Here is a 24,751-nt window from a genome sequence, read left to right as displayed (position 1 = left end):
AAACATGTTACGTGTAAATAATGTAAATATGTACCTGTGTTATGTTAATCACATGATTTATGTAACTGTAAATAAATAAGACTCAATTATGTATTATATTTTTATTATAATTATTATAGATTTGATAACGTTTGATAACGTTGGGTGTTATAGCATTTAAACTAATGAAACATATATAAATGATTGGGAATATTGTATTGTGTAATACATAATTGACTTAATTGCATACAATGCACATTCAAAACAATAAACACCATGCACTAGGAAAGAAATTAATATAATTCTGAACAAACTTAATGAACTTTTTGAGCGCTTATATAGATACATACAAATATGTATGTGATGTCGCTATACTTACATTTTGTCCAATACCTTTACCAAATAATAAAATTATTACATGATGACAGTTATTCTACGATCTTAGTAGACGAGGAAAGCCTTCCAAGTCGACCGAGAAAAATGATATCCTGAACTAACTTCTGAGCGTAAATCTGATTTTCACTATTCATTTCTTTAAGATTATTTGCAACCACAGTTCCAAAAGCAGAAAACACATTTTCTGTTTGAGACAATGATTTAAGTTCGTCATAAGCCTTTTGCATTAGTTGAGTTTCATCAATAATCGTTTTGCGTGGCTTTTTTGCTGGTCGTGCATGAGAAGGTCCTGGCGCATGCGGGTCTGACACCACATGTTGACCAGGTGGGATGTCAGCAGTTCCAGGTGTTACCTCGGAAGCATCAGCAGCAGCCAACAGTGGGTCATTAAAGATCTAGAATATAAGAAACTGTGTTACTTATGGTTATGTCATTGAATTACGTAATTAGGCAGTTATAGATCGAATTTTTTATAGGAAAACATTACCAGTACCATTCTCCTTATTTTTTTTTTTTTTTTTTTTTTTTTACGTTTGACAGATCCCTACAACCCCAGATGAGTGGATGCGTGTGGCACATGGCTTCAAAACTCGGTGGAATTTCCCGAACTGCGTCGGAGCCATTGATGGGAAGCATATCTTGATAAGACCTCCGCCTGACAGTGGCTCCTATTTCTATAATTACAAAGGCAGCCATAGTATAGTTCTCATGGCTATTTGTGATGCTAATTGTGATATTGGCTGCAATGGGCGAGTGTCGGACGGTGGTGTGTGGGATAATACACTTATCAGTAGCCGTATTGTCACAGATACAGCAGGTCTCCCTAGCGATGCAAAACCTCAAGGAAGTGACAGAATGCTACCATACGTATTTGTGGCAGATGACGCTTTCCCCTTGCAACGCCACATTTTGAAACCGTTCTCTCACCAGACCCAAAGTAATGAGGAACGCATTTTTTCTTATCGCCTATCTAGGGCTAGACGTACAGCAGAGAACTCCTTTGGGATTTTAGCTAATAGATTTAGAATCTTTCTGTCACCCATAAACCTATCTCCAAACAAGGTTGAGGTGGTAGTATTAGCATGTACTGCCTTACATAACTTTCTTAGACGTGATCATGTCACGCAATATACGCCTGAGGGGTCTTTGGATTGTGAGGATGTTACAAGATGTACAATCCTCCCTGGTACATGGCGTGAAACTCCGGACTTGTTGCAGCTACAAAGAAAACGACGGAACACAAGTAGAGAAGCTCAAAGTGTACGCCATGACTTTATGGAATATTTCAATAATGAAGGTGCAGTGTCATGGCAGTACAAAGCTGTGCAAAATCATTCCACCACTTAAATATTTTCCTTTCTTCATTATCACACTTATGACTACATATACTGAAATGGCAAATCCTCTTCACAACATGTATAGGCTATAGTAGTATAGTACATGTATGAACTTCTATGACGCAAATTCCTGGACAGTGGAAGAGGGTGGTAGATGAGGTGGTGTGGGTAACACGTACCTTAAGTGATTGATGAAGGGAGGGGGAAGATAGCTGCAGTTGGGGAACCGAAGTCCAGACGATTTTTATCACATCTCGGGACCACTCGCCTTCCCTCCAAGGCAAGCGTGAGTAAATCAAAAAGGGGGGAGGGGTATGATGGGACAACTCATTAAGTGAACCGTCCTAGGCTAATGAAACCCAGAACTCCTATTGTGAGTTTTAATGAATTGAATAATTAAACACTAAAATTATGCTACTTGACATTAAATAAGGGTTTTAACAGTTGGATTCACACATACATCCTATCTATCCTATCTCCCTGCGCGCCTATCTAGGGGTCCTATCTATTAAATACTCCTTGTTACTTGCTATTATCCTTAGAGGGTCTCTGCTGGGTGAGGGGATGACTTCCATGGGGTACTGTTCCTCGTTCTGGCAGGATGCTTTTGCTATTGAAGTATATCATTGTTGTCGATCACGGCGGGAACCCAGGTCATCCTTTGTGATTAGCCTCGTGGAGGGGGAGCAGGATTGAACACGTAGGAGGCTTCTCGTGTACGCTATCCAGTTCCTTTCAGGTCAGTGTCCCGAGGAAAGGGGGTACAGATACGTACGTGACCCCTTGATACACAAATGTTTGGTTCACTGGAGGCTGGAGGCCTCTAGTCACTATGATAGTCGGGATGATACACACAGCACTCCACCTGATAAGTTCGGAGGGGGATTTGACCCGCTAATACTCCTTTAAAGTCCACAGTGCGTAAGCACTCACTTAAGGATGCAAATCCTTAATAACCACATGAGGGAGGATAGGGCGCGATTGGGCTCTCCAGGACGTGAGCGGCCCGAACCTCCCTGATTGACTTTAATGGGTAGACTGCCCGTGTCCTGCGACAGGTCAGGTCACGATGTCCGCTAGCCGGCTTCCGACGTTGCCGATAGTTCTATGTCTCCGTCCCTAGTTGCGAAGGGTACTACGAATAATGTTCATGCGGGAGGGTGACACAGTTCCAAGTGTTCTTTGAGGTAGACACTGTTCACGAGCGGGTTAGACACAATCCTAATTATTCTAATTGCCTAGCTTAAAACAAATATGTGGCAGCGCGCAGGGGGGGGGGAGGGGGTGTGTTTGAGCGCTTTGTGTGGGCGCGAAAACCGTTGAGCCTGGCTCTGAGAACACAAATCAAAAGGGGGGGGTGGTTTCTAGATAATTAGAAGTCTCTCCCTTCGTTAAGGCACTGAAATTGATTGTCAAAAATGACATGACAGATAAAGAGGATAACGAGGAGGAGAAAGGACAGGATGAAGCTACTAGAAGTCTTAAGGACTCTGGTAATTCCCCCGAGTATAGGGAATAAAGGGCCGTAGTGGTGAGAAATCGGACGTGAGAAAATGGAAAGGCGAGACAGCGAGCCGGGTGTCACAATTTCAAAAATTGTGACATTCTATGCAATATTTTGTTACAAACTGATTATTTCTATAACTAATTTTGTTTTGCAATAAAAACACAGATAATGTTATCTGAAGGTGTCATTTATATATTATTTTGTGTAAAATAAAATGTATAGTTCCATTAAATAACAGATGCAGTTATGTATTATGAATAACCTTTATTGATTCAATTTTCACTAACTTCTTAAACACAATGGGTATTGCTCGTATTAGCCATACTACTGAACTTCTCCAAGTTATCTATTGATAAAATCAAAGTCAGGTTAATTGCAATAAAAATTATTAACCATGCAGTTCACTATTCACGAGAGAGAGAGAGAGAAAACTTAGTCTTACCTCATAATCAGATGTTTCTCCGGAAGACGTATCCTCACCATTCCCAGTGTTTTGGCTTGTGTCCAAGTTTGACGATGAAGGTCTTGGATTTTCACTGTCATGGAGGAAAATCAGGTCATAGAAGCACCACAATTTAGGTACATGGATATCATCACTCCCAGCTCCTGACTTCTGTGAATTCTTTACTTTCTTGCATTCACGCCGATATTGGTTACGCAGCGTGTCTATTTTCTTTTTTATGTCATCCGTCGTAACGGAAGTACCATGCTCTCTCATCTCCGCGGCAATAGCCTTCACTGCTGTTATGCGTTTGTCTCTGTTCTTATAGCATTTCAGCTTCACATTCCATAAACATGGATTCTTACGATAAAGGTCAATCAAAGTACTAGTAAGTGCTTTAGACCAATAAATTGTTGGTGGCTCACTAGAGTTATCCTGGGCTGCCATCGTTAAATGTTCACTGTGCTACTATGCCGTGGAATGTGGGATGAAGGCCCGCCGTGGGTTCACGATATTATCTTGCGTCTGGCAGGGTAGAAACTCCAGCTACCGGGCACCAGCTCAGTGATTTCGCTCGGCGGCCTTTCGGGCAATTTGATCGTTTGCCCGTCAAATATGCCCGTTAACGGGCAAGCCCGCCGATCAGGCCCGCTCGTGTAGACAGGCCTTTATGCTTGACTTTCTTCCGAAACACTGTATTTGCTATCATCAACTCTCTTTCTAGACACATTTCCACCATCAACTCTCCACTACGATTCTTTCCTGGAACTCCACACTTCCCAACCACTCCATCGATTGGACCATTTCCCACCCTAGCATTAAGGTCTCCCAGTACTATTACATTGACATTTCTTCCTAAACCCTCTATGCACTCATTTAAATCTATCCAAAAGGCCTCCCTTTCTTCCATGCTCTTCTCACTGCCCGGCCCATATGCACTTACAAAGACCCACATCTCCTTTCCCAGTTTCACCTAACCTAACCATACCCCACTTTAACCTTTAACCCTAACAATTTTTTTTTTAAATGAAATATAGTTATCCAAGTATCTGAAGTGATAGGATATCAGAATATATATGTTTATGGGGGTCTATATGCAAAACCCAAGGAGTTCCTGAACAAACAAATAAGCCAACAGATAGACAAATGAAATATTTATTTCCAAGTACCTTGATTTATAAGGTTTCAGAATATATATGGTTATAGGGGTCTATCTGCAAAAACCTAGGAGTACTTCGTGAATAATCACTCACCTAACCATAACCCACCTAACTTTAACCCGTAACCCTAACGAAAATATTTTTCTTAAAATGAAATATAGTTATCCAAGTACCTGGAGGGATAATGCATCAGAATATATAAAGTTATGGGGGTCTATCTGCAAAACCCTAGGAGTTCATGATCAAACAAACTAACTTTAACCCGTAACCCTAACGAAATCTTTTTTCTTAAATAAGATATAGTTATCCAAGTAGCTGGAGGGATAGGGTATCAGAATATATAAGATTATGGGGAGAGATATAAGTTCAGCGCAAGTTTTCTTATACGTCTGTATGCACGAGTTCATACACATACTCGGCACTGGTAACGTTCTGGCCGCATAGGTTCGAGTCCTCAGGCGTACCACGTTACAATTTCTGTAAGCGCCTAGATGACTTAGAATTAAAGTGCATTGTGGTTGATAAAAATGTATCTCTAATCACTGGGACCCATTCAGTGTTGTACACACACACACACACACACATATATATATATATATATTAGTGAACTTAGGGAGCAGGTTTTCATTAATACATTTTCTATTAAAAATCACTGCATACTCTGCGTTGGTGATCTTCTTCTTAAGACTTTCTATTTTCCTGAGTACTTTCTTCTCAAGAAAAATAATGTGGTTTACAAATACTCCTGTGATTTATACAAAGACGGTGTGCTTTGCCAAGAAGAGTATATAGGCCATACCACACAAACTTTAACTCAGAGGCTCACACAACATATGCAAAATGGCGCGATAAAAACCCACGTGACAAAATCCCACAATACCAGCATTACACGGGACCAGCTAAATAAAAGCACCTCAATTTTGGTTAAGGATACTAACAGAAAGAAACTGAAATGTTTAGAGGCTGTTTTTATTAGAGACCATATGCCATTAATAAATATTCAACAAAATATGTGCGGCACTTTAGAACTCTTCGGAGCATCCCGCGTCACCAACAGAACATGACGCGTGTTACCAATTGACCTCTCCTTTATGTCTCTTTTTCTGTATTTATATTCTTGTAAAAAGATTCTTCAATAAATTTACCAGAAGATGCCTAATGTATAGGAGAAACGTCGTCAAATGTTGATTTTTATTTCCAAACACTCGTTCGGAAATGTGATATTTTCTCTCCCTGCTTCAGAGAAGAAAATACTCAGGAAAATAGAAAGTCTTAAGAAGAAGATCACCAACGCAGAGTATGCAGTGATTTTTAATAGAAAATGTGTATATATATATATATATATATATATATATATGTATATATATACATATGTATATATATATATGAATGTATATGCGAGTACATATGTATGTATATGTATGTATATACGTACATATATATATATATATAATGAGAATGTATATGCGAGTACATAGTATATACATATATATATAAAAGAGAGAGAAAGAAAAAGGAGAGAGAGAAAGAGAAAGAGCTCTGATAAATCACGTATGTCTGCAATAGTAGTCCTTTTAGGAGGATTTCCATTTTAATCCCAAACTTACAAGATCTTTATGAGCGCTCACTCATCTTCGCGAAATCTACAATACGTGGGGAGACTCTTCCATCAGGTCCCTAAATGCTCTTGTGTCTTCTCAGACTCGAACACGTTCAACATGATTACCATAACGACTTCTTGCGTGGCTAGTGTCAGCACAATAACAAAAAACAATTCTGTTATTGTCAATAAGGAATTTCGGTTATGATCTCGTCCCTTTTTTCTTTTTCGCGATGTTCCAATTTTCGCGAAATTCTTTTCTTTTCCAACTCTTTGTACGATTATCGTTCCACCCTATTTGGCTGGATCTGGTCTAATTCTCTTTACAAAGTGCATATGGATACCTTTTTTTCTTTCTCCTTTCTTATTCTTTAAATTTCTCATCTGAAGACATTTTATGGTTATTTGGATCTCGTGCATACTGTACACACATACATATGCATAGTTTACATACAGACACATACACACATACACACACGCACACACACAAACACACACACACACACACACATACACACACACAATTATGCATACACACACACAGACACACACACACACACGCACACAGACAGACATACATAAATACATACACACACACATACACACACAAACACCACACACACACACACACACACATGCATACATACATACACACACGACTCCATGGTGCAATGGTTCGAGTTCTTGCCCGCCACTATGGCGGTCCGGGTTCGAATCCCGCCCAGGACTGAAATAATTTAAGTATTACTTTGCTGCGAGCCGTTACTCCAACTCTCGTGAGAGGGGAGTTGTGTGTGTGTGTGTGTGTGTGTGTGCGTGTAAGTTCACAGCATTACCCATAGATCGGTCCTATATGAGCTCTGAGCTCTCTTCCGGGAGGGAAATAGCTGTCGATCCCAGGTCTAACACGTTATCCAAGACCATTGTGAATCACGCACTCCAGTACCACTCCACCAGTACTCAATCGTTCCCCAGTACATGTGACTTTAAATATTTTCAAACAAACTATCCCCTTTATATACACATAGAGATTTTTCTAACGTTTTCTGATTGTGACAAAACATTATGAAATAAATATTCTAACCATTATCATCCCATTTCGACCTAATCCATTCTTTATATTTCATAAGTGCGTGTGTGTGTGTGTGTGCGTGCGTCAGTGTGAGTGTATGTACGTGTGCTTTTGTATATGAGTATGTTTGCCTATACGTGTGTGTGCCTGTATGTATGAATGTGTGTGGTGTGTGTGTGTGTGCGTGCATGTCAATTACCAACTATTGAGTTTTATGCTTCCCCTCTTCAAGAAATTTCGCCTTTTGTGTACAACTCGCCCGACCGACTGACCCTCAGCATCGGCAGCAAAAGGAGATGCGACAAGCGGTGTCGCACCTGCTGAGCCTCGACACCGGGGAAGGCCAGACTTGGGAGAGGAATGACTTTCAACGGCGCCCATAGTAGCTGGAGGAGATCCTGGACCAGGCCCCAGTGCCAGGATTGGCGGAGAATCTCGCCCAAGAGCTCCTGCCCACAAGAGGATACGAGGACCATGGAGCGGCCGGGGGTTCCACTTTGGAGAAGACTTCCCCCCCGGCCGACTCCAGAAAGAACACGAGGCCCAAGCCCAAGGGCTCATTCAAGGACGATAACGATAACCCCAGAGCCCGATGAAGAGGAGCCCAAAGAAGCCCCTTCTCCAAAGACGCACCAGCCCACGAGGGTGTATTTAAGGCTCATCCCGAACCCGGAGGAGTTGATGTTGTGCCCAGTCGCTCCTGAGTGGAGGACGCCTCCAGGCTGGTATCGTACAAGAAGTGATATCAACTCCTGGAGGCAGTGAATATAGCCCAAAAAAGAAAGGATTCCATGAAGCCCACATTGGAAAAAAAAGATAAAAAAAAGCCCAAGTAAAAAAAATATATATATAGATAAGCCCACATTAAATGAAAATAGCATTTTAGAAAAAATGATAGAATATGAATAGCCCTTAGAAAACTAACTTTCCAATAAAGGAAACGTAGAAAGAGCATGAAGCTGATAAGATATATAAAAAAGAGATCAATACCATTCTTTTAAGCCCAACATGGACCAACTGCAAAGCCCAAATTGGCTTTTATTTTTTTAGTCCAAAAATAGGACTAAAATCGTCTTTGGAACCATGAGGTTACCCTCAGCTGAATAAAATTGCTTGGTGACGACAATCCCAGAGGATTAACTCACTCATAATCCCACTCCCATTCCGTGGGAAATGAGAACCCCCCCCCCCTTTTTTTTTTTCTTATGGGGCTGGACCTTAGCTGCGCTAGCTCGCAAGGGATGGGGAACGATTAGCCAATCAGCGGGCTCCATTCCCAGACGGCAGGCAAGATGAGCCATAACGGGGGTATATAATGTCCACAAAATCTGATAGTCTGTGTCCATGGAGCAAAATAATAGCAAATATCAAATTTAACCCCAAAAAACCACAAGACTTCTGGCATACAATAAAAAGACTACTTGGATCTAACACCAACACTTTGCCCTACATTACACACAACGACGTAAAGCTACACGACGATAAAGACAAAGAAAATGCATTTAGACAAGTATGGCAAAAGATATTCCAAATCACACCAGAGGAGAACACACAATTTGACACAAACCATGAAACAAAAATACTTACATAACACAACAGTACCAACGAACACAACCTTACACAAACATAGACTTAAACAGACTAGACACTGACACCTACATCGGACAACCCATACAACCAGAAGACGTTAAAAACATAATCAAACACACTAGAAACAAAGCACGAGGACAATCAGGCATCACAAAACAAATACTAGCACACACACCTAAAACAACAATACAACTACTCACAAACATATTCAATGAAACACTCAGCCTAGGATACTTCCCACAAAAATTCAAAAACTCTATCATCACATTTATACCAAAACAAAACAAAGACAACACACAAATACAAAATTACAGACCCATATCACTTTTAGAAACACCAGGCAAAATATTCGAAAGACTAATTACAAATAGACTAATGGCACACTTACACGAACACGACATGCTCAACCCACACCAACACGGATTCACACCTGGCAAAGGAACACACACAGCACTCGCCATTTTATACGAAACAATAGCAGAAACACGAAGACACAACCAAGCATGCAACATCATATCACGAGACATATCTAAGGCCTTCGACAAAGTTTGGCACGAAGGCCTTAAATACAAAATCCTACAAACACCTCCCAGACACCATTACAAAAACACTGTGCAGCTTCCTTGACAACAGAACCGCTAAAATAAAAATAAACACATACATCGGACCAGCCTTCCCACTCCGCAGCGGAGTACCACAAGGAAGCGTACTATCTCCAACACTCTTTAACTTATACACATCAGATATGCCACCAGCTTCACACGGAAGCTACACAATACAATACGCAGACGACGTTACACAAATCATCACATACCCAAACACTACAGCAAAACAAACACTTGCCAGGAAAACAGAACATGAAATTAACAAACTAAACACATACGAAAAACAATGGAAACTCTCCACAAACACTAACAAATTCCAACTCCTTCCCATTTCATCACGCCAACCACCTCCAATAAAGATAAACAACACCATTATACCATACAACAGACAAGCACACATCCTAGGCCTCACCATAAGTCCACAAGGCATACACCGACACATCACAAACAGAATACAAACAACAAACGCTACACTAAATAGACTAAGACGTTTCAGGGGACTAAGCACAAAGACGAAAATAAAACTATACAAAACACTAGCACGACCACAATTAGAATACCCCCCAATAATCACAATCACAAGTACACCCACAAACATAAACAAAATGCAAAAATTACAAAATAAAGCAATTAGAAGAATACTAAAACACACACCACCATACCTAGAAACAACGGAACAATTACACAAAACAACAAACCTAGAACAAATACACGCCAGACTAATTCGGCTAAGCAGCAACACCTGGAACAAAATACTTACAGATGAAATATTACCTCCACCCCCACAGCCCACTCAAAAATCACAAGACCATAAATACTGGCCAAGACTGAAAACCATACTTGGCTAACCCCCAACCTTTCCACCACTCGGCCACTAGCTAATTGATATATATACATATACGTATGTATACGCAAATGCACACATAATTAAAAAATATATATATGAAAATAAATAAATAAACAAATAAATATAAAAATAAAATAGAATAAAAAATAACAGGAAGGATACGTGAGAACAATAAGATTAATACACAACAAATAGTAGTCACAAGGCATATAAGCCTCATAAATTCACACTTGTCCTTCCAAAAAAAAAAAATAAATAAATAAATAAATAAAAATATATATATGTATATATATATATATATATATATATATATATATATATATATATATATATATAAATGTATATATATATAATTTAACTGGGAGCAGGTATGACACAACTTGATAGTAAATACAACTTGAATTAAATGAAACCCAAACTATTACTTACCCAATATTCACGGCACAAAGCCTACATAGAATCACACCTGCTCCCAACTCTTATAAAACTATTATTATGTGCACAATGAAGGAAGGACTCATATCATATCATAGAAATAACATCAGATATAATAATATCACTATTTAACGTAAAGACAAACTAAAATGTATAACAGAAATGAGTCCTTCCTTCACACCAATTATATGATGATTAGCTAGATAGGGAAATTATTATGTTTAGAATAGATAGGGTGACCACACAAAATGAAATAATTACACCATGCAAGTGGGTCCGCCCCACACTATTGCACTTACTCTTCTTTCACTTTCTCAACTTTACCTTCCTCTATCTCCCCCTCCCCCCCTTACACCCACACATTCTTACTTAACTGTCTTAGATTTATTATTATTATAGTCTGTGTCGACTTGTTGCCCAACCACCGAAGTGTGAAGATCGTCGCTGCGCAAAGTTTATTGCATAACGAAGAAATACCCAGTACCCGAGATAATTCTCAATTCTTGAGAACTCGCTCTGCTGGATGATATGTCCCCTTAACTCTGCTGCAGACAGCCAAAGCCCTTGAGGTCTTTAAAACTTGGTCTGTTCTGCAGTAGAGGGGGAACCCCCTCCCAGTCTCGTGCCCCTTTGGCACAACTGGCATAGACGCGTGCGTGCTTGGCCATAGCTCACCAGAGATAGTAGCCGTCCCCCACGACTCCCGCGCCGAACCACTCTCCCATATACACGTTCACGGCATTATCAGTGTAGTCGCCGAGACTTTCCATTAACTAACAACAACTAACGTTTCCTGCCCCCCCGCCCCCGCCTACAACAATCGCCCCACAATCACCACCCCCTTACACGACACGAATCACACAAACAAAACACACAAGAACACGAGGACGTCTAACCCATTGCGCTGAGCGCAATGGGTTGAATCATGATACGGGACTTACGTCCCCAAGGCAAACAACGAACATCAGAATTATGGAACACTCTAGGCCAAAATAACATCTACATTCAAAACCTCATTACACTACACACAGCATTCATACTGATTACTGATGACACGACCACAGAAACACTTTGCAAAAAGACCACAAAAACAACCTTCAACACCAACGGCTTCGAAATCTTAGACCCACCAGAACTCAATGCACACAGAACACTAGTTATTACACAAGTAGACCCCTTTGTCACAGAACACACCCAAGAAGAAATCAAAACAGAAATCGAAAGACTGAACACCAACACACACGTCACACAAGTCATTAAACTACCACGCATTAAGACAATCCTCAAAATCAAATTTGAATCCACACAAATGGTGAAAGAATGCCTCCTAAAGGGACTTCAAATTTTCTCTCAATCATTCCCCACACACGCACTCAGACAGGAAACATACACATACATTCCCCAATGCACTAATTGCTACTCACTTGAACACACACACAAACAATGCCCACACCCATCCACATACACAATTTGCTCCAACTGCGCGTCTACACAACACAGACAAAACCAATGCACCTGTGCCATAACTAAGTGCCTCCTTTGCGAAGGAGACCACCCAGCTGTGGCAATGCGGTGCCCAAAGAAAAAAGAGAAATGTAAACAGATCAACAGTCAAATAAACCAACAACCACACACCTACACACCAACAAAAACCCGCCCTCCTCCCCACACCAACAACTACAAACACATCACTTCACCACATGACAGCAATTAACACAGCCATCACACTAGCTACACTCATGGACACACAAGAACCAGGTACATTTCAAACCACACTTGACGCAATATACAAAGCCAACGGACTCCCAACAGTCATAATCCCCCCACAAGCCATCAACACTACACAACTAGCTAAAGCACTCAGCAACCACACCAAACCTATCACAACACCAGTCATAACACCCACCCACCAACACACAGACCACAGAAACCACAGAACCCATGGAGACAACAGAACAGACACTAAAAAGACCCGCATCAAACACTGAAAACACTAACCCCCCACAGAAACGAACACCAAACCAAAGGAACAGCCTGGGACTTCAACTTGTCACATCAGAAACAGAACAGATACCAACAGAACCCACACACGACACCTTAAAAACACTCATCACCAAACAAAAAATCAAAATAATATACACAGCACCACACAAAGAAAAAGACATCATTGCACAAATAGCCACAGACAAAATAAACCTAACACACTACAACATAGTAAGACTAAACCAAGCTAAATTCAACAAACTCAAACAAGGACACTTTGACCTCCACGACAAGAACACAGAGCACGAACACCACTGGACACACAACGCCGAATAAACAACCACAACAACACACTTCTACCCAACACTATGGAACAAATACACATCATCCAACACAACATAATACAGTGGACATTCAACAGAAGAAACGAACTCTGTAACATATACAACATAACAACACCAGACATCATACTATTAAACTCGATAGGCACACCAGACAGACTACACAACTACACAGTACACCGACGAAACGACTACAATCAAACACATGCAGGTATAGCAGTAGCAATCAAACACAACATTAAACACAAAATACTAGACGACTTCCAAGACGAAATACTAGCGCTTCAAATTGACACAAACCAAGGACCAATAATAATAGCAACGTTATACTTACCCCCCAGACGCCCCCTCTTCCCTATAAACGACATACTAAGACTAACCAGAAAAAGACTACCAGTATACATAATAGGAGACATGAACGCTAAACACCCCACACTAGGACACAGCAACGCAAACATCACAGGAACACAAATAGCACAACTAATACAAAGAAGACACATAACACACTTAGGGCCAGACTTCCCCACCTACATCACACAAAACGGACAAAGAACACCAGACATAATACTAACAAACAGACACCATCATCTAAACTACAGAATCACACCAGGACACCTAACTACATCAGACCACATCCCAATATACTTAACACTAGCAACAAAACCTATAATAACACCCACACCGGAAAGATATATATTCCACAAAGCAGACTGGACAGGATTCAAGAATACACTAAACACAGAGAGGACAAAATACGACAAACAAAGACAGAGAACAACACGCAGCAAACAATACATCGACGACAAACTTAACATATGGTACACCATGATAAAACAAGCCATGGACAAACACATTCTCAAAACAACGCAAAAAACTCTACCACACCCAAGACGATCAGATACACTAAAACTACTACAATGGCGATACCAGCAACTACAAACACAAGCACACAATACCGGAATATGGACACCACAAGCAAAACAAGCACTACACGACATCAGAAACCAAATACTAGAAGAAAACGAACAACTATACAACGAACATTGGAACAACGAAATACGAAAAATAAACCTACAATACAACAACAACCAATACTTCTGGACACAAATCAAAAGACTAACAGGAACACCTACTAACACCACCCCTTACATTATACACAACAACCAAAAAATATACAAAGACAAAAACAAAGAACACATATTCAGACAACACTGGAAAAACATATTCAGAATCACACCAGCAGAAAACGCAACATTTGACATGGAACACGAAAGAACAATAACAACACAAATCCAAGAAATACAAGACGACATTACACCTATCAACTTAGCTGACATGAGACGACTCGACCCAGACAATACACTCACAAAACCCTTTACACTAGATAACATCAAACACATCATAAAAAAAAAATCAAAAACAAGGCACCTGGACAATCACAAATAAACAAAATAACATTAACTAACATTCCAGACTCAACACTACAACTACTCACAGAAACATTCAATGAAACATTCAGCATGGGACACTTCCCCGACACCTTCAAAACAGCCACACTAACATTCATACCCAAACACGGAAAAAACCCAACAGACATAAACAACTACAGACCAATATCACTACTCGAAGTCCCAGGAAAAATACTAGAAAAACTCTTACAACAAAGACTACTCAAACACTTATACAACAACAATCTCATAAACGAAAACCAACATGGATTTACAAGAAGACGAGGAACACACACAGCCATAGCCACAATATACGAAACAATTGCCATAAGCCAAAGACACAAACACGGATGTAACATAGTATCACGAGACATTACAAAAACATTTGACAAAATATGGCACACAGGACTCAAACACAAAATACACCAAACACCACCCCCCCGACATACTAACAAGAATACTTTGTAATTACCTAGATAACAGACACGCACAAATACGAATACACCATTATACAGGAAGACCTTTTAACATACACAGTAGAGTCCCCCAAGGAAGCATTCTTTCACCAACACTATTTAACCTCTACACACACGACACCCCCAAACCAACACACGGAGTCACACACGTACAGTTTGCAGACGACCTAACACAAATCATAACATACCCAAGTAAAAAAGGAAAAAACATGTTAGCACTCAAAACAAGCAGAACAATAGAAACAATAAACACATACGAACAAAAATTGAAAATACAGACAAACACAACAAAATTTCAACCACTCAACATATCAACACAGAAACCAGCAGAAATATGGATAGGAGACACGCATATACACAAACAAAGAAACATAAAGATACTAGGATTAACACTTGGAAACAGAGGCCTACAAACACACACGAACAACAGGAAACTACAAGCAGAAAAATCATTACACACAATAAAACGATTCAGAAACCTAGACACCAAACTACTATTAAGATTATACAAAGTACTCATAAGACCACAACTTGAATATATACCAATCACAACAATCACATTAAAACCAAGTCAACTCCAAAAACTACAAGCAGTACAAAACAAAACACTACGATTCGCCACACACTCCATACCTCCATACCTTAACACAATAGAAGAACTACACATACAACACAAACTCGAACCACTTAACACAAGAATCTACAGACTAGCTTACAGAACATGGAACAAACTCACAAACACAAACCCAGACTTAGTACAAACCAGCGAAAACATAGACACAGAACACGGACACGATCACAATTGGTAGCCTAGAGTGTCTCCCATCATAAACAGCCCCCCCCCCCCGAACCAAAATACATAATGCAAACATAACAAACACACATAAAATATTTATCACCCTTTAAATCCAACTAACCCTACTAACCATTATTGTTATTGTTATTGTTTAAAATAAGATGATAGCACGTGCGAACAAATCGCACGTGATATCATCCAAATCAATGAGCATGGCAATAGAAATCAACCCCCCCCCCCAAATCGTATATGTAAATAACTTAAAAACAAAAATCACTAGCCGTCACCCCATAAAGGAATACAAAAATCATACTCATTGAATAGAAAAAAAAAGCATACGAAGTATTGAATTCAAGATCTCCCCCCCCCCACCTTCACAATAATGGATGACAAAAGATACCCCTAAGAAATTCAATCCTACACATAGGTAAGAATAGCAGTATACTTTTTTATTATTTAGAAAAAAAAAACTAACAACTAACAGCCAACTCAAGAAGAACAACTCAAGAGGAAGAACAACATTTTACGATCCTAAAGATAGACCAGCCTTCCAACAAACAGGCATCAGCTTCTCTCAACGCAATAATAACCAAAAATAGTATCAAAGTAGCAAGTGGGTCTGCCCCACATCTATCATAACTACGACTTCCTTCCATTTCCTCCTTACCTCTTACACTCACACACACACACCCCACCCCCCTCTCCTCCATCTTATCTATCCTGTCTTTAGTAGTAGTAGTCTGTGTCAAAAAAAAAAAGTCCTAAAGACTGTAAATTAGCCGAGCAAGCGGGTCTGCCCCACATCTATCATAACTCTTACTTCCTTCCATTTCAATCTTTCCTTCCACTAAACCCCCAACCCCCCCCTCCCTCCCTCTCCCCCATCTTATCTATCCTGCCTCTAACTAAGTCTGTGTCCTGCTATCACCCCCTGAAAAAAAGTACACCCCAGGGTGGGGTTCTTAGTCCCACCCTCTTTAACGTCCTGATGGCGGAATTAATAGCAGCCATCCCTCTACCTACAGGATGCCGCCTCCTATCATACGCAGACAATGTCGGGCTGGTGGTAGTAGGCAAAGGGACCAAGGCCAGGAGGACGCAAATGTGCCTCGACCGCATTTCCTCAAAATGCGAAGAGCTTGGCCTCAAGATCTCGCCACCAAAGACTAAAGCCATGTGTTTTTGCACTAGCGTGACGCCGAGGGACAGGACAGGTAGAGTGGGTCAGCACGCACATTTACCTTGGCGTCTGGCTTGACTCCAGGCTGTCCTTCCTTCCAGACTGAAGTGGCCTACATCCGGGAAAGGGCCCTCAGCCGCCGGATTAACGTATTGAAGTCCTTGGCGACCAGAGAGGGAGACAGGTCCCAAAAGCGCTGTCGTCCGGGCATTCTACGTCAGCGCAATTCGACCGGTGATAGATAATGCCAGCAGTGCTCTGGCTGGTCTATCCGCAACACGGTTGGCTGGCTTGGAGGCAGTATAGAACCAGGCGCTGCGCGTCGTAATACTGGGCGCGCCGCGCTAGACTCTGCTCGCCAATATGCAGCAAGAAGCGGGATTGTTGCCTATCAGTGCGAGGATCTCAGGACTGGTGGTAGCCTTCGTCATGAGAGTCATTCAGAGGGAACATGACAGATAGGCAGACAGACATAGAAACTGAGTGACAGACTGATACAGTCTGAGGGACAGACAGAAAGACAGACAAACAGGCTGGTAGCCAGGAAAATGAATAGCTAGACACACACGCACACACATATACACGCACACACATACACACACACACACATGCATGCACACACACACACACACACACACACACACACATATATATATATATATATATATATATATATATATATATATATATATATATATATATTCTGTTGAAAACGACAGCAAATTCATTAGAAATTAATTTCTTTCTTAAGCTTTCTAGCTTTCGGAAAGTAGATTTCTGGGGAAATGAGAGGGGAAGAAGCAAATTTCCAATTGACATTGGTAACTTATATTAACACAGAAGTCTATGTTATATACAGAATAAATGAAAATAAACAAAACACAGTATAATAAACCCAAGACGTTTCGCAGATCGTTCTGCATCTTCAGTTGGAATGAAGGGAAGTGTGACCAAGACGAGTATAAATATGTTTAAAGGCAAAACTTGGAGAGGTCACTTAATGACTCTCCTCTGTTTGGCTGGCGCTGTTTGGTTGGTTCCTAAGCCTAGCCGATCGCCTAAGGCATGACATTTTATCCTCTGCGGGGATATTTTGGACCTTTATGGGTGTTCTCTGATCTGGTGGTTGTATTTTGGTGAACAAATGTCTCCTACGTGTAGGTTTCATGCTGGGGAGGAGGGAGAAATCATTCGTTTGTACATTAATAATTTGTTGTAAATCTTTTATGATTACAGCCTCCAAAATGGTCAAACGTTGGAGGTCCTTCTCCTCTGCGACGATTTCTGTGTTGTGTACCATGGTTTCCCTGTCGAGATGGCGTCTGTGGTGGGTCCAAAGGTGTTGTTTCGGTCCTCCTTGTTGTAGGTGAAGGGTGATTCTTCTGGACAGGGTGGTAGTTGTCCTTCCCACGTAGGTAGATAGGGGCGTACAGTCCTCCTCTGGGCAGGTGAATTTATATACTACGTGGGATTGACGTATACCATGAGGTTTTGGGACGGTGTGATTTTTTAGGATTAGGGAAGATGTTTTCTTGTTCCTGTAGTAAATGGTGAGTGATAATTTGTCACGTTCTTTCGTGGGGGTCACATTTCTTTTAATAATGTCTTTTAATATTTTCTCATCCTCTTTATATTTATTGGACATCTGGGACTTATAGAATATGCGGTGTGTGGTTCCTTCATGTTCTGTGGTAGTGTGATGAGGTTCTTGGTACCAGGTGTCAATAACTCTTCTGAGTGTAGATTGTACTTCGTTGTTGGAGTAACCATTATTAATTAGAAGTTGGTGGACTCTGTCTATCTCCTTCTGGGTGTCTGACCAAGAAGAACAATGGCTAAGGGCTCTTCTAAAAAGGGTGCTGATAGTGGAGTCTCTGTACTTTTTGGGGCACTCACTTTCTCCGCTCATACATAGTCCGGGGTTGGTGTCCTTAACATACACGCTGGAAGAAAAGGAACAGTTAGTCTAATGAATTTGCTGTCGTTTTCAACAGAATATGCTTAAAAGAGAATCTCCTGCCACGCTTCACACACACACACACACACACACACACATATATATATATATATATATATATATATGTGTGTGTGTGTGTATATAAATATATACACAAACACACACACACTCAAACACGGAGACAGGAAAACAACTAGGTAGACAGGCAGACATACAGACAGACATTGAAAGAGACAGACAGACGGACACTGACAGGTAAACAGATAGACAGAGGACCAGACAGATAGTCAGATAGACATGGACACAAAGCCACACAGACCGACAGACAGATAGACCTACTAATAGACCGAATGGTGGAACAATTGATAGAGTGACAGGCTTAGGTTTCAAACCATTGTATTTAGTAAATTTTGTATTAATAAAGGATAGATAGATGGATGGCTGACTGACCTGACACTCTTTAATAAGGTACAAAACCGATGTTCCTCTGACACACATATGGATTGCCTGACATACTGACTAGATGCCAGATCACGACAGAAGCACCAAATTCACAACAAGGACACAATCCTTGGCAAACTACAGTCTGTAACAATAGTAACAATATATTGAAAAATTTATAGATTCACAATAACAAACTCGCACTCACAAACTCTTATTCACAGTCTCACACTCAAAGACCCTAAAACTCAGATTCACAGACTCTGCGACTTACTGGCTGGTTCCCTCTCGCACGGCTCTCTCAGAGTGGGATTCCTTTTGGCAATGACCGACAAAACGATGAAAGGATATTTCACCAGAGTCATCGCATCGTCCTCACTCGGCACTTTGGCAAGGAATTTCTTCACTTCCCTCAACCCTTCACTCGATGGATCTTTTGAGGCTGATGTTGAATTTGGACCATTGACAGGATCAGTCGAAACAACACTAGAAGGATCAGTGTCCTATTCGTCTGAAAAAGAATTCAGCGAATCAATGACAGGGACAATTGATTACTCCATGAACGGCGAGGTCAATAGCTTCGTTTCGTGGTTCCCGGAACAGTTTCTCCATGCGAGCATTGATGGCCTCCTCGATGCCTCGGTTATAGCATCTTTTAAAACCATTGTTTTCAGATCCTGGGATTGTGATTTCAATGGATCTTTAAATGGAATGCTGTCAGGCTCCATGGCTGGGTCCGCAGAAGGCAAAATTGGCAGTCATTTCGAAGGTTCCCTCGATGGATCTCTCACAGGGACCTTCAGCGGCCCAGTGACGAATTCCGTGCATGGTTCATTCTCAGCCTCAGTGGAAGGATCGATTTCAGATCCGACACTTGATTCGCTCAAAGGTTCAATAACTGGGGGTTTGATGTTCCCCGTGAACCCTGACTATAAAGCCTCCATTAATGCCTTCTTATCAGCAACGCCCACAGGATCCTTGAATGCCTCCTTTGGAGCAGCACTCTACTGATGGTCCCGTTTTCTGCCCAGGTGATTGGGTTTTTTCTTGCAATCCAAAGTAATAATGATGCAATGGAAAAAAATAAGATACAACAAAAACACTGGGAATGTAAAGACTAAGAAATATATGTGTAAAAAGGAACATATAACAGAGCAACAGATACATGTATGCTCACACAAAGTATATACAAAATATACTCGTATAGTGATATAAAGACAAAGAATAATAAATAAACAGAATATGAGTACAATGAGGCTTAACAAGAAGACAAGGAATGAATAGAAAAATAAGTATATGTATATGAACAAATATAATAGACACGAAAAGACCAATGAAAAAGTGACAATGGAAAGTAATGAAAAAAAAATGGGAAAACAATCTTCCCTTAGCTGAATAACAACTTCGTTCTTGACCATAATTAAGACTATGGACGTTACATTATTATTCTATTTTATTTATTTATCTATTCATTTATTTTTATTCCCACTGGATATAGGAAACAGTGGCTTTCACCTGTCAAGACGTTGACTTGAATAGATCTGAATAATCGAAGATGAACAAATCAGTATAAATCAGTGGAAATCGGTAGAATCCATCTTTCTCCTCGTTTCGACCCCTGTCCTGGAACGTTCCTCGGGCTCTACAATGGGTAATTTCGAAACAAATCCGGATGGAGGCTAGAGATATGGCGATGGAGGGTGGAGGAGTGAATACATCAGGGAACGGAGTGAGCCGAAATGGGTGGGAAGGACGCACGATAAAAAAACAAAAACAAAAACAAAAACAAAAACGAAGGAGAGCAAGTATGCTGGAATCAAAATCTGGATGGTTGGTGGGTTTCTGCACGACGAAGTGTACAACAATCCATAGGAATTCGGGGATATTACATCAGCGTGGGTCCATCTCCTATGCCTGTCAAAGCTATCCATCTCTTATCTATCCTGCGCTACTGAACCCTAAGCTGAGGGTTTGGTTCATGTGGCGCCAGGGAGTATACACACACACGCACACACACACACACACAGACACACACACACACACACACACACACACACGCACACACACACGCACACACACACGCACACACACAGACACACACACACGCACACACACGCACACACACACACACCTATACAAACTTCTACTCTAGCGGTCCGAGTTCGAATTTCGTACAGAGCTGAAGTCACTTTAACATCGCTGCGCTGCGAGCCGTTATTCAAACTCTCGTAGCCGTAGGCGGGGAGTTGGGTGTGTGTGTGTGTGTGTAAGGTCAAAGTATTACCCATAGATTGGTGATATAGGATCTCTAAGCTCTCATACGGGAGGGTAATATGTGTCGATAACGAATCCAACAAGTGATCCAAGATCATGGTATATCACAAACATCGGAGCAGGGAGACGGCTAGATAGACAGAATGACAGGCAGACAGACCTACAGACAGACAAAAAGACAGACCAACAGACACAGAGATAGGCAGATAGATAGGAAGGCAGACAGAAAGAAAGCCAAACAGACAGACAAATAGATAGGCAGGCACAGACAGAAACAGACGAACAGACAGGCAGACAGACTGAATGACTAATTGACAAATAGGCAGGCAGGCAGACACAGAAAGAGAGAGAGAGAGGGGGGGGATAATAATAAAGAGAAGAAGAAGGAAAAGATGAAGAAGTAGCAAATGAATAAAGAGAATTAGGTGGATTTTTAATGAGCTTAGATGGGAGGGAGGGTGGAGGGGTGTGGAGTGTTTTCAGGGATGAAATGGGTGGGAATGATTTTATGCCTTTTCCTTTTTGGCTACCTCCCTTGTAAGGGGGGAAAAGCCTTGGTATATGTATGTATGTTATTTTTGAAAACTAAGTTGATGTTGAATTGTTTGAGAATATTAGGCAGACCAACAAAGTTTTCAAAAATAACAATACTATAAAAAGTAATCTCATTAAAAATTCACCTGAAGTAAATGAGGGTTGTGTTTACTCTATCCCATGCCTTAAATGTAAAAAATTATATATCGGCCAAACTGGTAAAGACTGCCAGCTTGGCGACAGTGGTGACGTCACGGCAACGGAGACGAATTATTGGGCGAGAGCGGTAACGTCACGTCGCTTCAGCGCGTCCGACACGACGTCACGGTGCAAATGAATCGAAGTAGTTTTATTCTGGCTAAAGACAGACTATTTTATTCACCTATTTATCACATTCTTTCGATAAATGAAATATCAATAAAAAGCATTTATTCAAAGCTTAACGTGTGACGTCATGTCGCGTTGCTTTCTGAGCTCCTGACAGAACCACACGAAAATAAGTAGGTGAATGAATAAATAGATAAATGAATAAATAAATAAACAGTATTCAAACGTCTATACAAGTTTAATCATAGGTTACATGAAGATAATCAAACGTCTATAAATGTTTATTGTGACATGACATAAACGATCCAAAAAAATGTATTGCCTTTATGATTGACCTATTTGTTGGCATAAATGTACCAAAAATATTATTTTCGGCAAGGAATTTTACAGGAATGTATGCTAAGAGGAGACTGTATGAAGGAGTGATTGTGCCAACAGCACTGTATGGAGCAGAAATATGGAACATAAGAGAAGAAGAGAGAAGGAGTTTGAATGTGTTTGAGATGAGGTGTCTGAGAAGTATGATGGGGGTTAATAGGCTGGATAGAGTGAGAAATGAGGAGGTGAGAAGGAGAACAGGGGTGGAAAAGGAGCTGGGAGATAGGGTTGATGAAAGAATATTAGGATGGTTTGAACACATGGAAAGAATGAGTGAAGAAAGACTAGTAAAAGAGGTATGGAAGGCAGATGTCGAGGGAGTGAACATGAGGGGACGTCCTAGGAAAAGGTGGATGGATGGGGTGAAGGGAGCTTTGGGGAAGAGGGGAATGTCTGTTGAGGAAGGACGGGAGAGGACAAAAGACAGGGGTGAATGGAGAATGGTTGTATATGGATGATGTTGTGATTGCATGAGGTGGAATGGGCGGGGGGGTGGTGGGTGAAGTAGTATGTGTGAGCAAAATTTGACGCAGCCCAAAGGGATTTCTCCCCGTCCTCTCCTTTTATGCAATGGGGAGACATCGAGGGGTGGTCGCCGATTTAATGAAGCGGCCTTGCTGTGGATGTGCTGTGTCTTGCGACACTGCTTCTGACCCAGGGCACTTGCCAAGGTGCAGGGATGACCCGTCATCCAGAAGGTGCTAAGATAAGAGGGAGGGTGGAGGGGTGTGGAGTGTATTCAGGGATGGAATGGGTGGAAATGATTTTATGCCTTGTCCTTTTTGGCTACCTCCCTTGTAAGGGGGAAAAAGCCTTGGTATATGTATGTATGTATGATTGACCTAACGAGAAAGAGAGAGAGAGACGACGGTAGAATTTGACGACAACGTCGGGAGACTTTGACGACTCGTTTTGGAGACTGAAGACTCCTTCGGGAGATTTTGAAGACTCCTTCGTAATACTTCAAAGTTGAATAACCGTGGAATTTCCGCGGGTTCTATGTGACATGACATAAACGATTAATTTTTTTTTATTGCCTATATGATTGACCTAACGAGAAAGAGAAAGAGAGATTGAGAGACGACGGGAGAATTTGGCGACAACGTCTGGAAACTTTGACGACTCCTTTTGGAGACTGAAGACTCCTTCGTAACTCCCGTGGAATTTCCACGGGTCCTACTAGTAAATGAATAGATTGATAAATAAAATAGAATAATAATGTAATGTTCTCCATAGCCTTAATTATGGTCAACAACAACAAAAATTATTCAGCTGAGGGAAGATTTTTTTCACATTTTTCTTTTTTATTATTTTTCAGTATATTTTTCTGTTCATTGTCACTTTTTCATTGGTCTTTTCGTGGCTAGTATATTTATTCATATAAATATATCTATTTTTCTATTTATTCCTTGTCTTCTTGTTTAGCCTCATCGTACTCATATTCTATTTATTTGTTGTTCTTTGTCTTTACATTACTATATATTTTGTATACACTTTCTGTGTGTATATATGTATCTGTTGCTCTGTTATATGTTCATTTTACATAGATATTTCTTTGTTTTTACATTTCCACTGTTTTTCTTGCATCTTATTGTTTTTTTTTTTCCATTTCAACATTATTACTTTGGAGTGCAGGATAAGGCCCA

At 40.7% G+C, this 24,751-nt stretch overlaps 1 protein-coding gene across 1 annotated transcript; it reads right to left on the bottom strand.

The window, feature by feature from the left end:
* Window positions 1–263: 263 nt before the first annotated feature.
* On the bottom strand, window positions 264–4,631 carry LOC143023876 (uncharacterized). Its single transcript, XM_076182534.1, has 2 exons — window positions 3,662–4,631; window positions 264–770 (listed from the first exon to the last, which is right to left on the bottom strand). Exons 1-2 carry the CDS (start codon window positions 4,106–4,108, stop codon window positions 408–410), a joined length of 810 nt encoding a protein of 269 aa, XP_076038649.1. The 5' UTR covers window positions 4,109–4,631; the 3' UTR covers window positions 264–407.
* Window positions 4,632–24,751: the final 20,120 nt, after the last annotated feature.

This window comes from Oratosquilla oratoria, unplaced genomic scaffold (genome assembly GCF_046742065.1).
Source record: "Oratosquilla oratoria isolate Oo_2021 unplaced genomic scaffold, ASM4674206v1 SCAFFOLD68, whole genome shotgun sequence".
In the NCBI taxonomy this organism is placed as follows: Eukaryota; Metazoa; Arthropoda; class Malacostraca; order Stomatopoda; family Squillidae; genus Oratosquilla; species Oratosquilla oratoria.
The sequence above is the reverse complement of the archived record's forward strand: the minus strand, read 5'-3'. Positions and strand labels throughout refer to the sequence as shown.